Below are 13,907 nucleotides of genomic sequence, written 5' to 3'. Positions count from 1 at the left end.
TTGATATGTTCGATATATATATATATATATATATTTTTTTTTTAAACTGGTTCAGGAGAATCGGTATAGGATTCTTTTGTCTCCTGAACCGGTCATACCTCAGATACACCTATTATAGGGGCATATAAGAAGAGTCCTGAAATGATAGGTATCAGCTAATACAGTTTGATACATAAGGATACTTTGAACCTTGTTCTAATGTATGTCAAGATAAAGAGGAAGTGTGGACGCAACGATGTCAAAAAGTTTAAGAGAAGATTTCTATTAAGATAAAGTAAAGGTATTGAACCACAACTGTCAAAAAGTTGCTAGCGTCTTTAAAAATAGTTTCATATTGTAGGAAATGTAGTGTGAGCCAAACCCCCAGGCTCCTATGATTAATGAGAGGATGAAGTTTTCCCTCACCATTAGTAGAACCCATTACATATTTCTGAAAATGACTAATATTTGATCTCAAATTGATAATTTGTTTTTAAATATGAATAAAAATGTCATTTAACTCTTAGTATAAATGTTTCAATAAAAGGAATATTAAAAATATGACTTAAATTTAACCTTTTTAGAAAAGTTCGCTATATTTGGTTTAAGAGAAAGTAAGAATGCAAATACAAATAAAAACATGATTTAAATAAACGCAGTTTAAGGTTCAATTTGAAAAGAATGCAAAAACACAAATATGTATAAAACAAATATATACAAAATACATGGTCTTGCAGTTTGTATATTTGCATTTATACTCTTTTCAAATTGAGCCTAATTAAGACTGTATTTGTTTGCCATGTAAAATCTGACCAGTGGTAAAATAATACAAAACAAAAGGCTTTACACTCTACATATTTGTTGATTGTATTTGTACTCCTTTCCTCCGGACTGAGCCTAATATATATTTACTCGTTTTTTCAACCACCTTTATGAAATGATATTCTGGCCAAGAAACCGTAGATCCTTTGCAACCTCAATCAAAGCTATGATCCTCTACAACCTCGACGAATCTACCTAATCAAAACCAGCGTTCCTCAGTGTTCAAGTCCTGAACGAACTGAGCTAATCGAAAGGCTTCTTGACCAACTCTGACACTAGTTTTGGAGGAGAATCAAAGAAGCGAGGATGTCTTCACAGCGTATAAATTAATGGGGATTTTAAGATGATTGTCAGTGCCATTCCTCTTCACGACCACCCCTCTTTTCACAGTGAGACTCACTCATCATCTCTATTATCATGGTGAGAGTGTGAGACTCATCATTCTGTTCTCACGGTGAGACGCATCATCTCTGACCACCCCTATTCTTCCCCTTTCGATATTTTTTTCAACTTCGGCCACCCCTACAGCCTCCCTTAGCTCTTTCCCATCCCAGTTCTCCCTTTTGCATCCTTCCAACCAAATATAAACAATACAAACGCCCACATAAACCAGCTTATTTTTTGCAATTTATCGAACCGTTTTATTTTGTATTTGCATGCACCCTCCAATTTTGCATTTGCACTGTAACTAAAAGCAGCCTTAGCACTTCAAGGACCTTGCCCCATTTCACAAGCCCCACATTTACTCCAGCTACTAGGTCATTAAAATCTAATGACTGAACCAAAACTATAAAATTTATTGAGCAGAATCTATTTAATGAATCATAAGCCGATTTGATGAGTCCAAACACAATTTAATAATTGCAGCATTAAACAGAAGAATTAATGATGAACAAAACCGACTCATGTGATTTCTTTTTCTTCATTTTTTTTTTTAATTTGACCAAGTTGGCTTTCAAAATAAAACTAAAGTTCACTTGGCTAAACAATATGTACACTGACTCGAGCCATTTGATAAATTACAAAAAAATATAAGTACATTAGTACTATTTTCCATCATTCATTTGTATGATGTATAGAAGAAAAAAGAGACACAAAGTTGATAAAAGTTCATTAAGGCTCAGTTTGGAAGAAGTATAAATACAAATTTGTAGAGTGCAAAACCTTGCATTCTATATTATTTCGTATGCATTTGCACAATATATATTTGTATTTGTATTCTTATCAAACTAAAACTCAATTTAGGAGTACAAATACAAATATATATGTAGAGTGCAAAACTTTGTAATTTATATTATTTTTTATGTATTTACACTGTATATATTTATATTTATAATTTTTCGGTTTTTCCAAACTGAACCTCAAGGAGTTTAGATAAAATTTGTAAGAACGTTTCACTTTCCATTTCTCTCCTGTTTCCTATCAAACCAAACATAGGGAAATTCCTCGCTGCATGCTGCATCTACATTAGCATCCTTAGTGTGTAATTACAAATTAAACTGCCATGATTAAACAAGCCGATCCCAATGCATGTAATCCAGCACCAGCAATGGATCCGCCTAAAGGGTAACCAGGAGAGATGAAGAGTACATACACATTCTTTTAGAATACCAACCCATTTGAAGATTGTGAAGAAATGATTGGTTTCTTTTTTTTAACCCTAAAATTCCTGGAGGGTCAGCAATCTTCAATTTTTAGTAACCATATCTGAAAAAAGATTAAGATGATAGTTTGTTTCCATTGTTGTTTATGTGAAAAATGACTCAAACTCATCGCCACATAGGTGTTTTTTAGGGGTGTAAATGGATCGAATTCAAATCAAATATGACAATATCCAAGTTTGATTCGATATCCAACAGATAATGAAATTAATGTCTGAACTTGAATTTGATTTGATTCAAATTTGATCGATTAATTATTTTAGGTAATTAATAAATATATAAAATAAATATTTTATTTATATAAAGTATATTATTATTCAAATTATTTGTATAATTTAATCATTATATATATAATTTATATGAAATTATTAACTATTTTATATAAGAATTAAATAATCGATCAAATTTGGATATTTATCAAATTGAATCAAGTCATATCTGAATTCAATTCGATTACGTCGAATATCAAATTCAAAATTGAATTTTCGAATATTGTTGAGACCCCTAATTTTCCCTAATGGAGCTTGAAATGTTGTTTGATTAAACCGTTTATCAAAGAAATATTTTTCTCAACTTGCGTGAAAGTCATATGTTAATCATTTTTTTCACTATTCAACTTATGCAACATCTAATGATGCCTAAATGTCAAAAAACATCAAACATATTTTTCAAAGACTTTTCTCATTTTTCAAAATGCATGTTGTATAATACATTTTTAAATAAATGAAAATAAAACTAAACAAGTAAACAGCCCCTAAAGATAAATGAGGAGGACGTAGCCCTCCTTCCCAAGCCCATAACAAGAAGCTCTCAACTTTACCCTTTCAAAGCCCACCCAAAGAAAACAATTAAACCACATTACAAAGCATACAAAAATAGTCAATACACAGAAATAGGATATTAATCTCGTGTCGCTAAGAATATGTATCTTTGATTCTTTCATAAGAATTAATAAGCAACCGACCAAGGATTAGAGATTATTCGTTTGTTGATTTGAACCAAAATCTCATTATCACTCTCTATATATCAACAATTCCATGATTGATGCATAAAAGAAGTCTCTCAAAGAAGAAAAAAGAAATTCAGCTTTTGCATAGGCATAGCCATAAAAATCATAAAAAGTAAAACAAAAGGCACCAAAAGTATTTCACCAATTGAGTGGCTCAATTGGTAAGATTCTACCACAAAAAAAAAAAAAAAAAACGATCTCTGACTAACTATAGCAGAATCATAGGATCAGATCCCGTTGTCATGGGTTTGTGGGGACGGACGGGCTACCCCTATTGCACTTAATATTTCATAAAAAGACATTATCTTAAAATAGGTATTTGGAATCGGTACCATTTTCTTGAAAAATGGTGCTACATCAATGTCATTTCTGAAACCTATATATATATATATTTTGAAGAAATGATCAACATTTGATTGGGCATTTTTTTTTCAAAAACATGTTTTCTCAGACCATACAATGAAAATCGGGAAAAATGTGGTATGAGAAAATACCCTTTTTGACGTTTCTCGTTTTTATGGCAACAATGGTCCCAAACAAAAAAAGAAAGAATTTCATTTTCTGAGAAAACAGTATACCTATACAATACTGTTTTCTTAAAAACGGAAAACAGCACCGGTTCCAAAACACCACCAAAATCAAATAAAACTTGCTCAACCCCACCTGCTTTTAAGTCATGTGTCCAGTGCCCATTGTCCACAAGGGAGTGTTTTATTAATTATTTAATTCGTGACACAAGCATATAAGTATAAGGCCTTCCTCATTTAACTATTTCAAGGAGGGGGGATGTTCGTTAATATGCATGTTTTTGTTTTCGAAACAACAACAATTGCCGCAATCAGTTGCAATTGATGCGTTGGTTTTGGTGTTAGATTAGGCTTTAAGCCTTTAACCCTTTGAGCGGACTCGGGCTGAGTATTTATCAAAATTTAAATGGGCCGAGGCCCTGAGGGCTGAAGGCCCATGCTGTTAAACAATGTGAGCTATGTCATGATCGAATATCTGGGCTACATGATTTTGATCAGGACGGTGAATTTCCTCCAGTTGGACCAGAACCCACCCCTTTTTCTTGTATATGGTCGTCTGGGCCCACTTAACAGCGAGATAGATGGTTTGTTTGTATTTTGTAACGGGTGGTTACAGGAGATTAACTTGGCTTTTTGCCTGTTAAACCGTTAACGTGGATAATTTAACCAAGGGATTCAGTCAACGGAAACAGATTCAGAAAGCACTTGCTTCGGAGTTCGGATGCTAGCAACTATAAATAATGAAGTCTTATTTTGAAATTATTAAGCAGATCGTAACTAACTATTAAAACATTTCCTATAATTTTATGAATTTATTAAAACATACATTGTAGTTTATGTTTTACTTAAACATCCTTTCTAGTTTTCAATCAATTTACTTAATCGATTTTTATTAGATAATAATAAAAAATGACAGTTTTTTAACCTTATGTTTATTTGAATAAATAAATCAAAAGAAAATAAAAAAAAATATCGTCTTTATCCTTAATAAGATATGTGAGCAATCACTTTATTTGGCTATTTTAAAATAAATATTCATAAGCTCATGCCCTTAAATATTGTCTGTTTAATTACGAAAAAACAAACACTTCCATTAAATAGGTAGATTGTAAAATACAAGCGATAGGGATGTTTTAATAAACTAAAAATTATAAGGTATGATTTAAGCAAATTTATATAAATATAAGGATATTCTAATAAATGACCCTTTAATTAATCAATCCATGCCTCGAGATTTAGAACTCCGTGAGACGTGACCACGTTGAAAACGAGCTAAGCTTCCTTCGGAGAAACGTTATTAATACGTGGGAGATGGCGAGAGAGTGCAGTAGAGCAGTAGAAGAAGAAAAAAAAGAAGCAGCTTTGCTTTCATAATCCGTTTTCTTTAACAATAAGACTAAAACTCAGTTGAAACTATATCTCTCCTCTTTCCCCAATCAATAGATGAGTTATGAACACTTCTCCACTGGTCTTTGTTCGTTCTTTCTACAATGCAGATCGCCATTGTTCCTTCTCTCTTCCTTCTCCTCCTCTCACCGTTCTCTTTCGCAATCCAAGGTTTGTTAAATAAATCTAAAGAATTTTGGGGCAAGCTCTTATTGAATTGGTTTCTACTAAAACTAACAAAACCTTTTTCTTTTTGTGTGGTTCAGGTTATGAACCAGTTCCGGCGCCGTATTCCGGTGAAGATGTCTGGACGGGATCGGTTGTACCCTCTCCATATGCAACAGTTCCATCTCTCCCACTAGCAAAGTCTCCAGAGCCCGGGGTTTACGAGCATGAAGACATATATGAAGGAGCTGATAGAACTCCGGCGCCAGCTCCGACAAAAGAAGAATATCCTCGAGAAGTTGAAGAGCCCAGCGAAAATCCAATAAGCCCTTCACCGTCGTCGGAAGAAATTATTCTGGGAACGGTGAAATGGTGCGCGGTAAGAGATGAATATGTGGACTGCCAGTACTATATCAGCCTCCAAAGGCCTACCAATGGTTACATTTGGATATGGTATGGTTCATACTCCCTTACACTGGCAATTTTCCGGTAGTTGATGAATTACGAGTTGCTAATTGCAACTTTTCTCTGCGGCTTTAATTTACTCTTAGTACATGGATCATGGATGGGGCACACCCTAAATTAGTCATTGCTCTGTAAAGTATAATTGTTATCTTACTATTGATGAGTGAGCTACACTCTCTTCCACCCAAATTAAACTAAACTAGCTACTCCTATTGCCAAGGTGAGGAAGCTAGCTTAGATCCTATTTTTCTTCTCTTCTATTATTGCCATCACTTGTGGTTTACCTATAATGATTAACTTTGAAGTGGCTTTGATTTATTATTCGGTCTTGATGAACACTATTTTCCTCTTGATCAGTGTTCATAAGATTGATGTCAACCCTTGTTGTCTTCTCTAATAATTGATGATCGTATTTTGCCACATTCTTTGTGCAGTGTTAGAAGAGAAACGGTTCAAGAATGTCTGGATTCAATTAAGGAAGGGGAAGCGGATTTAGTAAACTTAGATGCAGGCTTGGCTTATATTGCATTCATGAAATACTCAATGAAAGCCATTGCAAATGAAGTCTATTGTAATCATGCTGAAAGCTTTGATGCTGTTGCAGTGGTAAACAGGATGGTTTGTGAGGATAAAGGGAGTACTAGTTTGTTGGATTTCAAAGGAAAAAGGTCTTGCCATGGAGGTTATTCAACTGCCACGGGGTGGAACTACCCTGTTACTCATCTCAAACAATTATTTGATTCCGAAGAATTGAATGATAAGGAGATGGTCACAGGGTTCTTCTCTGGGGTTTGTGCACCTTCAGAATTCAAAGGGACGGGATTGTGTAGTGGGTGTGGGAACGAGAACGGATCATGTCACATGAGTAGCTTTTACTCGGGTCATGAAGGAGCATTTCGGTGCCTTGTTGAGGATTTAGGGGATGTTGCATTCGTCAGAGCAGAAACTGCATTACTCTACTCTATGGAGGGCCCGCATAATCAGACATGGTCAACAAAATCCTTCAATGATTTCATGTGGGTAAATTTACTATGCACCATATAATCTCATGATCTGATTTCTTTTTCTTTTGTTTTTGGGATGACCGATCTGATAGTTTTCCTTCTTTCCTGCAATAGGTATCTTTGTCCACAGGGAGGCTGTAGGGAAATCAATGGCTATCCTGGAGACTGTTCGTAAGTTTACCCTACCTTTCACCTGAAAAATAAAAAGGAAAATGGAGGGATTTTTCAGATAATGTGCCGTTCTCTTAGTACTGATTCTATTGGATCAGTGATTGTCCACTTAAAATTTCTTTGGCTAAGTACATGTAGATTCTTAAAATGCATGTATCTGGTTGGAAAAATTAGGTGCTTGTGGTAGAAGAGCAGAATGCCCGAAGTAGGATAAGGTTTAAATGGTGATCTTTGTGCCTGAGATACCTTAATAGTTAGTATCTCAACATGTTTGAAGGTATTGGATTTTTTAAAATTCCATCCCCATATTTAAAAGTAAATATCAAAAAATTAAACCGTTCTGGAAATAAAGAATGTGGAATGATAAAATGATGAGTAGGAGTCTAGAAGATAATTTAAATATGGTGTAAGACAGAGTACCAAAAATGCAGTATTGTTATTACTAAGTAACCCCTTCCAGCCTTCCCAGCATTGTTCTCTGCTTAAACCTTTAAGTTTCAAGTTACTATTGTTAATTTATCATTGATTTAGATAGCCTTTTTCCATCACCTCTTCAATGATTTTGTTTCTCTATAACCAGGTTTGGAACCGTTCCTGCAAATGTTATAATGACAAGTAACTACATTTCTAACGAGAAGAGGTTAGCAGTTTTGGATACCCTGATTAATGGAAGCTGGAATGATGATCTCTACACAGGAAAAAATGGCGCTGGACACATGCTTAGTACCAGGTATGAGTATACTAAACAAGGAATCCTCACCTGTCTTTTTCTTTCCTAGAGTTTTCAATAAGGAAAGGGAAGGGGATTATGATCTATCGTCCAATTGCTACTACCTTGGAGATCTCCATTATATCCAAACATAAATTAGCATAATGAGATTGGCCTAACCATACACTTGAGTATAATTATGTCAGTTTGGGCAGTTAGAAAATAATGACTAAAAGTTTGGATAAATGTTTGGTGGATGGAATGGTTAGGACTTCCTATTTTCTTGGTTTTTTCCTTTGTAGAGATATCCAGGGTGGGAAAATATATAGCTGGGTCTTACTTTTCATCACACTCCATGCATATGCAGCACTTCCCGTTATGCTATTGATATGTCAGGTCATTACAGTATACATTAAACTTGCCTTCTCCACACAATATGAAAGTTGAAAATTTTTTGTCAGATAAGAAATCCAGTTTAGGAGCAGATGAATCACACACTAGAAGTATTTTATTTAGTATATCCTTTCCTGTTAAATTAACATAATGTGGTAATAGTTACTTAAATTCAAGTGTTCAACTAATTTACCTGCAGTACTCAAGGATTAGCTGCAATCAAGAAAGTCACTCGATCATACCTTGGGACATCAGCTTCCATTTCACAAAGCATACAAGAATTAAATACAGAAGATGCACAAGTCATCCCATCTACAGGAAATTCAATTTCAGGTATGTAATCAATGTGATACATTTGCATAAAAGATGATGAGATCAATCCTAAGATCAATGGGGCACAAATTTCAGTTGGTTGATGCTTCAAGCAATAACAGGGTACCTTGTTCTGTCTCAGTTCTCTGTCACCTCCAAAATTGCTCGTAGTTATAATAATCATGCAAGGAGGGGACTGGGGAGTGTAGTTCAGACTTCATCTTGCCCAATTAATGTATCTAATGCATTTGGCTGCTGACCTAACTGACTGGTTACATGCTTCTTTTTTGTATTAACAGATTCTCCTTCTTCATCATCGTATATTCATCATTCAGTGGCTATCACTGTGTTCTTGATCATACTCGATCTCATGCTTTCAGCACTCTCTACACGAGGACAATGAAGACCATGGATGCTTTTATGTCTTTTAATGGAAATGTAATGAAAATTTTCACAAGATATTGCATTAGACGAGGACAAAGAGGTAGGGAAATAACTAAGTTACACAGTTCAATATATGCAGTTCTCATTCATTATAGATGATTACATGGAGTTGTACAGCCAGTTTTAATTAACAGTCTACAATCAAGGCAAAACCGATCTGGGGATAATAATGTCTCCAATGTTGTTGTGCCATGGATCAGCCAAGTGGGTTGCCAGATTCTCCAATGGTCCCGTTCCTGGGTAAGCCGACTGTTGGACGCAGAAGCCCACAAAGGCCAATAAAGCAAGACGTCCTGAGATAAGCGAACAAATAGAATGGTTAATAAAAAGTAAGTGAAGATGTAGTACTCAATAAGGTAAGCTAAAGAGTCCAAGAACAGAACCATTTTTTATTTCCTTGATTTTGTATTCCTTGAATTTGACTGGGTCCTTGGAGTAGCCCAGTGGGTCAAAGGCACCACCAGGGTACTTCTTCTTCTCGGGGTCTTTCTCCATGCTGCGTTGGTGCTCCACAAAGGCGATCGCAAGGAACTCAATGACCAGGATGGTTGGGAGAGTGCCCCAAGGGACCGGGTTGCCCAGGTAAGTTGCTTGCCCACCAGGCACTGCAGCCCACTCCTGTGCCTTCACCCAGTTTCCTAATCCAAGTGCCTCTGGCACCAAGATCCCTGGCTGTAATCAGAACTCAGAAGGGCCAACAAATTAGTCTCTGGACTTCAATTTTTTTTTTTTTTTTCTAATGTTAAAAAAGAAAGAACAAACAGAGACATGCAGAGAGCAAATTAACATGCATTGATTGAGTTAACTAATCTGTTTTACGTATTTTCACTTACATTTGAAAATTTCATAATTTCTTTTATGCTGTGTTTGGTTTAAAGGAAAAAGTAGGAAAGGAAGGGAAATGTAGGGAAACCAAACATAACCTTGTGTTGTATGGGTTTCTTGTATAGGTTTCCTTACATTTCCCTTCCTTACATTTTCCTTCAAACCAAACATAACCTTGTGTTGTATTTTTTCCCTCTGACGAAGGAAGATCGGACCAGACCAGATCTTTCAGGAAGGGGGAAAAACGAAAGAAAGTCGGCAATTGAAGTAAATAAACATCCTTTCTTTCTTTCTCTTATCCCCCTTGTTAATTTCCTCGGTTGGCTAAATGTTTTGTCTGTTAACAACCAGAAAGTTGCTGGGGAAAAAGGAAAGGAGCACATCTAATCTAGTAGAGTTAAAATTGAGTTTCTAGTATAAATCAACTTACCACTGCAAGCATTGCCCATCTGCAGTGAATGAGTTCGGATTCCTTGAATCTCTCGAGGTTTTCAGGGACTGCACCAAGTCGAAGAGGATCGAACCCATAGTCACTGAAACATAAAACGTGCAAAACATATGGAGATACTCACGGTTAATGTTTTATTACAAACTGCTAGCTAATTGGTTCAAATCCATTATCTCAAGCCAAAAAGAAAAGATCAATAGGAACTTAATATAAAAGAATCACGCTTTACTGAGTTTGTCTATCCACATTACCCTGGTGCGGAGCCATCGAGGTAGGGCGGGCGAGGCTGACCGGGCATCCATTCGGCAGACATGGTGAACCGCGAGGAGGCACTGGAGCAGGCACCTGGGAGGGAAACTGCAGTAGCGAACTTCGATTTAGAAGAAGAGAGGACAGACGGGAAAATGGCTGCAACACCGCAGCTCCTCAACGCGGTTGACGCCATTGCCGGAATTGAAGCTGCTTGTGGAGGATGACTAGAGGAAGCGGATGAAAGAATAGACCGTGCGAGCCAAGGGCTAAGCCACCGGTGGTAGTGGTAGTAGAAGAAGAAGATATAGGCGAATCTGGATATTGATTCTCATTGGCCAATAGAATTTGGTTCCTCCTTTGTCATTGGGCCAACTATGAACTCTCAATCCGTTCGACGTTCCACGTGGAATATTTACTGGATTACGTTTCATTTATGCGGCCGAGGATGATTGCATGTCCTAAAAATCGGACAGGATTATATATCTGTCGGATAGATTGGTTGGTTCTTACCCAAGATGCCCCTGTATCGGATATTTTATTATTTCAGACGTTTTGGTAATTTAGTATTCTAAAACTCATCATGAGTTCTCATATTTTTCTTAAATTCACCATAATATTTCAAAATGTTTAAAACTTATTATGTCACTAATTTGAATTTAAAGAGATAATGGGTGTTAATTTATTACCATTTTAATCTTCATATAAAAATATAAAATATATACATATATTTTAATATTTAGATATGAGGAAAAAAGAAAAAAGTTAAAAAAAATATTTTCAAATATAAAATACATAAAAATACAGAAATTAAAAAAAATAAAAATATAGAAATTGCACACAAAATAAAAAATTATTTTCAAATTATAGAAACTATAGAAATTGAAAAATAAAATCAGAAAATAAAAATTATAGAAAAAACATCAAAAATTATAAAAAACACAGAAATTGCAAATAAATAACAAAAAATATAGAAAATTTTATAGATTGTAGAAAATAGAAAAATGTAAAAAAAAAACAAATTACAAAAAACATTGGATATTATAACAAAACACTAGAAATGAAAAAAAAATAAAAAAATTGAAAATTGAAAATTGAAAAATACCATTTTCCACTAACTCGTCATTCAATGGTTATTTGGTCATGAAAATTGTTATTTATGATGATGTGGACACATCTATTAAGAAGCATTAGGGTATACTAATGGAATGTAAGTTTTGGAAAATAAAAACTTACTGATATGGTGAATTTTTCATATTTTTCATATTTTGAAAATTTATGATGAGTTTAAGAGAAATGCTGAAAAATCACAATGAATTTTAGATAATTTTCCTTTGTTATTTATGTTTAGGATAAAATTTTTAACTACTTATATTGTTTTAAAGTATCCCACTGTTTATATATTATTTTAAATTATTATCCCACTGTTTTTTCCCTACCGGGTTCCGTCACAATATGACATAGTTCGCTCAAATGCCACATCATGTGACTGCTATATCTTATAAAATGACAATAATATCCTTCTCTTCACTCCTATGCCCAATGTTTGTCATCTGAAACGTGGGGGTGCCGGTGCCTACCGTCTGAACTTGCAGACTTCTCAATATCTTTGATTTAGGGAGAAAAATGGCGGTTTTCGTCCAAACTAAGCATGTAGCTGATCCCATCAACGACGAGGTGGGAGATTGTCAGAGATTGTACCGGCCGAAAATGCCACCGACGCCGAGACCTGATTTCTCTTGTACGGTCCTCAGACGCGGTCAAGGCTCGGTGGGTCAAGAGCTACTTCCATGAGCTCGCTTGGGAGTGAACGCCAGTCTTCCTCGCAAGCCATTAATCTAGGTCAAGTTCAGCCCAAGCGCCCACTCATCGCACGATCTACTGTAATGATCGAGAGAAGACAAGAAAGTCGTCGGAGGGTCGCCATGTCCTCTAACGCGGTCATCGCACGATCTCTTTCACTTTCGTCGTGTTGTGTCCATCTCTACCATGTCCTTAGACTCTCTCTCTCTCTCTCTCTCTCTCTCCAATCTGCAACTACTGAGTTCTCAACCAAAATGGTTAATTTCGCCCAACGATTTCCCTGTGCCGTGTCCTCAACATCGTCGTCATCATCCATTGACCGACAAATCAGAAGGCAAGGGTTTAAGGAGTTCTCGCACCTGCTGGTGTCAACCGTGGAAACCCGACTTGGGTTGCAACTCCTGCCGGATCCCCTACCCCCAAGACGCGTGCAGTATTACTAGAACGCCGCCGAAACTTCTCAAAGTGTGTTTCACATTAGAGTTTATCAACCAAATTCCGACATTACAACCCCAGCCATATCCTGGATTGAGGGAAAGAGAGGGAGAGGAAGAAGAAAAAACAAAAATCGGGAGAAGGAGCTACTGCTAAGTTTAAGGTGGTGATGAAACAGGGGAAGTAAAGGAACGAAGGAGAAGAAGGAGAGAGATCCTTCCAACCCACCAGCCATTGTTGTGGAAGGCGCAACTTCGTCAAAACAGAGAAATCAGACTTAACGTCAGGAGGGGCAGTGGTTTTATCTTGGAGAGAATGCCAAAAGGAAATCATCAAACTTTTGAACACGGCCACATTCTCACTATTCCTTAAATTTGCTGCTGTAGAGAGAGAGACTATTACTTAAATTTGCTGCTGTAGGTACCACCGTTGTTTTGGTTGGATAATTTTTATTGCGCAGATGAGTAGCGGAAGAGGATCCTGACGCGGTTGATTGAGAGAGAAACTCAAATGGGTTATAGGGGAGAGGTTGATTGAGAGGTTGGGGTCTAATACGGCTGAAGGTCAGTTTAAGATTCTTTCCAACCCATACCTATTTCAATGCAAAATCTTAACTGAAGCATTCTTCAAGATTCAATGGCTACCGATAACGACAGTGAAAGCGTAGTGATCGTCCTTTAGAGCCTCCTGCTTGACCTCCTCGGTAACTTGAGCAGCAGTTGAATCCTTTTTCTCTCGTTTCTTCCATTCCTTATCGGATACAGTGGACCCGAAAACAATCTATGGTCAAGTATTGGAGAACGGGTTGTAGGGGAATGTTAGTGATGAGGGCAGATTTTGCTCTCTGCTGAAATTGTGACACGTGACACCTCGTGCCAATTAAATATGGCCTCCGAGCAGCTCGTCATAGGCAGCTTGTCATAGGCAGCTCGCCACAGGCAGCCTGCCACAAGCAATTCGCCATAGGCAGCTTGCTGCAGCCAGCCTACCATAGGCAGCTTGCCACAAGCAGCAGCTCGCCACAGGCAGCCTGCCACAAGCAATTCGCCATAGGCAGCTTGCTGCAGCCAGCCTACCATAGGCAGCTCGCCACATGCAGC

General features: G+C 36.6%; 2 protein-coding genes across 2 annotated transcripts; one reads left to right on the top strand and one right to left on the bottom strand.

Moving 5' to 3' along the window:
* Nucleotides 1-5,325: 5,325 nt before the first annotated feature.
* Nucleotides 5,326-9,149, top strand: LOC148868387 (uncharacterized). Its single transcript, XM_088973498.1, has 7 exons — nt 5,326-5,555; nt 5,651-6,002; nt 6,449-7,030; nt 7,133-7,189; nt 7,770-7,919; nt 8,491-8,624; nt 8,903-9,149. The coding sequence occupies exons 1-7, from the start codon at nt 5,489-5,491 to the stop codon at nt 9,004-9,006; spliced, it is 1,446 nt and encodes a 481-aa protein (XP_088829624.1). The 5' UTR covers nt 5,326-5,488; the 3' UTR covers nt 9,007-9,149.
* On the bottom strand, nt 9,105-11,023 carry LHCA1 (chlorophyll a-b binding protein 6). The gene is made up of 4 exons (XM_088973499.1): nt 10,572-11,023; nt 10,303-10,405; nt 9,431-9,719; nt 9,105-9,340 (listed from the first exon to the last, which is right to left on the bottom strand). The coding sequence occupies exons 1-4, from the start codon at nt 10,763-10,765 to the stop codon at nt 9,189-9,191; spliced, it is 738 nt and encodes a 245-aa protein (XP_088829625.1). The 5' UTR covers nt 10,766-11,023; the 3' UTR covers nt 9,105-9,188.
* Nucleotides 11,024-13,907: the final 2,884 nt, after the last annotated feature.

The sequence above is a fragment of the Nelumbo lutea genome, chromosome 2 (genome assembly GCF_056320005.1).
Source record: "Nelumbo lutea isolate HS-2025 chromosome 2, American lotus-T2T, whole genome shotgun sequence".
NCBI classification, from domain to species: Eukaryota; Viridiplantae; Streptophyta; class Magnoliopsida; order Proteales; family Nelumbonaceae; genus Nelumbo; species Nelumbo lutea.
The sequence above is the reverse complement of the archived record's forward strand: the minus strand, read 5'-3'. Positions and strand labels throughout refer to the sequence as shown.

Excerpts from the sequence above, each read along its gene's own strand:
- LOC148868387 (XM_088973498.1), top strand. The coding sequence starts at position 5,489 with ATGCAGATCGCCATTGTTCCTTCTCTCTTCCTTCTCCTCCTCTCACCG. Across the intron at positions 7,031-7,132 it reads AAATCCTTCAATGATTTCAT|GTATCTTTGTCCACAGGGAG; the intron begins GTGGGTAAATTT and ends TTCCTGCAATAG. Across the intron at positions 7,190-7,769 it reads GGCTATCCTGGAGACTGTTC|GTTTGGAACCGTTCCTGCAA; the intron begins GTAAGTTTACCC and ends CTCTATAACCAG.
- LHCA1 (XM_088973499.1), bottom strand. The coding sequence starts at position 10,765 with ATGGCGTCAACCGCGTTGAGGAGCTGCGGTGTTGCAGCCATTTTCCCG. Across the intron at positions 10,406-10,571 it reads CTCGATGGCTCCGCACCAGG|TGACTATGGGTTCGATCCTC; the intron begins GTAATGTGGATA and ends TTTATGTTTCAG. Across the intron at positions 9,341-9,430 it reads AATCAAGGAAATAAAAAATG|GACGTCTTGCTTTATTGGCC; the intron begins GTTCTGTTCTTG and ends CGCTTATCTCAG.